This window comes from Rhinatrema bivittatum, chromosome 4, assembly GCF_901001135.1.
Source record: "Rhinatrema bivittatum chromosome 4, aRhiBiv1.1, whole genome shotgun sequence".
NCBI lineage: Eukaryota > Metazoa > Chordata > Amphibia > Gymnophiona > Rhinatrematidae > Rhinatrema > Rhinatrema bivittatum.
In genome coordinates, this window is record NC_042618.1 from 484,384,847 (window position 1) to 484,386,915 (window position 2,069).

Genomic DNA, 2,069 nt, shown 5'->3' on the forward strand with positions numbered 1-2,069 from the left:
ACAAGTTCACACCAAAGTAAACAACCTTTTCCTGGAAAGAAAATGGAATGGAAGAAATGTTGTAAGCTTTTGCACACCATGCAGTAATTTCTGTTACAACACCAACCACTGAGTACATCAGCATGCAGGAGATGCAAGAGGCCCTGGATCATTTTGATAAGTCTCTAGAAGGTGTAGAAAACTTACCTTATATTGTAAGTTATCCACCACTTCCATCTCCACATCCAAAGTTACGCTCGACATTAAGATCCTCACCGTATTCATCAGGAAGACCCTCGCCACAACTAACTAGACAGTCAACCCCCATGAGGTCTCCATCGCCATCAGCCAAACCTGGGAAAAAGAGAGGCAAGGAAGAGCTTCAATATGGCAGAGGAGAAGTTTTTTATGCAATCCATTTTCGTCCTTTGTCAGAACAGCAAATCCGAGAATTGTTGCTTAAATGGGTCTCCACACAACCTTCCTATCGGAAGCAGGCGGCAAAAGAAATGATCTTCCGCTCAGTGAGCTCAGTGACAGTGTATCTCTATAGGCTGGACACCTTTATAGAGGAACGGTCTATTCATGCCAAGTTTGAGCCCTACGGTACCCATGTGCTTGACAGACCTGTGGAGGGGTGGAGGCTGGATCCATGGGACCTAGCTGCCTCTCCTTTTCAGATGTTTAACAATGAAATAAAGTGTGTGAGGGTCCCACACACAGATGAAGTGCAGATGTGTCCTGAATGTGAAGGCAAACGGTGTGTACCTTGTAAAGCCTGCTTCGGCACTGGTACCATGAGATGTTTGGCCTGTGAAGGCACTGGCAGAAATTGGTTTAGGATGTCCTGCTCAGCCTGCCAAGGCAGGCAGCTTCTCAAATGTACCACCTGTTTTGGCACTGCCCAGCTCTCCTGCCAATCCTGCATCGGCCAAGGATTTTGCTGTTACTTCAAAGAACTGAAAGTGGAATTTCGGAACATCATGTACCAGCATATTTTTACCACACTGGAGATCCCTCGCCATCTGCTGGCCGAGGCTGAAGGAGATATTCTGTATGAGCAAGATGGTAGAAGGGTCAGCCCAATCACCAGTTTTCCTGACGAAAGTATTAATAAAGCATCACAGGTGTTTGTAGAAATAAGCAAAAGATTCTCAGGTCCTGATTGCCAGATCTTGTGGCAGAAACATCACTTAAAAGCAGTTCCTGTCACCACTGTTTGCTATCAGTGGAGAAAGGATGGAAAATTCTTTGTGTATGGAATTAAAAACTCTGTTTATTGCATTGATTATCCGAGTCAAAGTACTTCCTGCTTACCAGCATGTTGTTAGTATGACCCTAGAACAAAGCTCAGAAAGGAATAATGCAAGTCCTAAGGGGAGGTGTGTGCTCCAGTCTCTTGCACAGCAAATAAAAATCTGATGAAACTGCTGCCTTCCCGTTCATACTTTTAGCTAAGTTGGAAGTGCCAGGAACTGGGAGCAAAAGTGCCACCTCTCCTGTGAGAGGGGCTCTCTCTTTTTGTCACCGTAGGGAGAGGAAATGAGTGCTCTACGCATGCAGAGGCTTTCCCAGGGTGGGCTTTACAGGTGTGCACAGATGTGCACAGTTTGTCCCAAGAAAACCTATGCACATACATTAGCAGGTGTAAACAAGCACTGCTCACATTTCTGGGATAATGTTATTTATTCTCTTTTTTTATGAATTAAAAGCAGTACAATGCCAGATGTTACGCATATAAATCAATATAAAGGGTTCAAAACACAAATTAACACATCTGGCTGAAATGGACCACATCTCAGTGAACATATTGCTCCATTTAAGCTAAAAGACATTTAACCTAAAAAACATGGCTGTTCTGCCGAGCCTTCCCTGCCACTTGTCCAACAGCCTGACTTAGAATTGTGCCAGCAATTATGTAAATAATAACGTTCCAGCAATTATGTAAATAAATAAATAAACGCTAAATCATGTTACAAGTTATCATGAGGACGGCTCCTTGCCCCTCTCACATACTCTCTTGTATATTGTACTCTATCTTCGTTCCCCCTACTCCCGGTTAAGGCATCCTTGTTATAATGTAACTTTAT

General features: G+C 43.6%; 1 protein-coding gene across 1 annotated transcript; it reads left to right on the forward strand.

The window, feature by feature from the left end:
* Positions 1-1,388, forward strand: LOC115089254 (protein SSUH2 homolog). The gene has a single exon (XM_029597378.1). The coding sequence runs from the start codon at positions 123-125 to the stop codon at positions 1,308-1,310; it is 1,188 nt and encodes a 395-aa protein (XP_029453238.1). The 5' UTR covers positions 1-122; the 3' UTR covers positions 1,311-1,388.
* The last annotated feature ends 681 nt before the right edge of the window (positions 1,389-2,069 follow it).

What these genes read in the sequence shown, in the direction of transcription:
- LOC115089254 (XM_029597378.1), top strand. Translation starts at nt 123, where the DNA reads ATGCAGGAGATGCAAGAGGCCCTGGATCATTTTGATAAGTCTCTAGAA.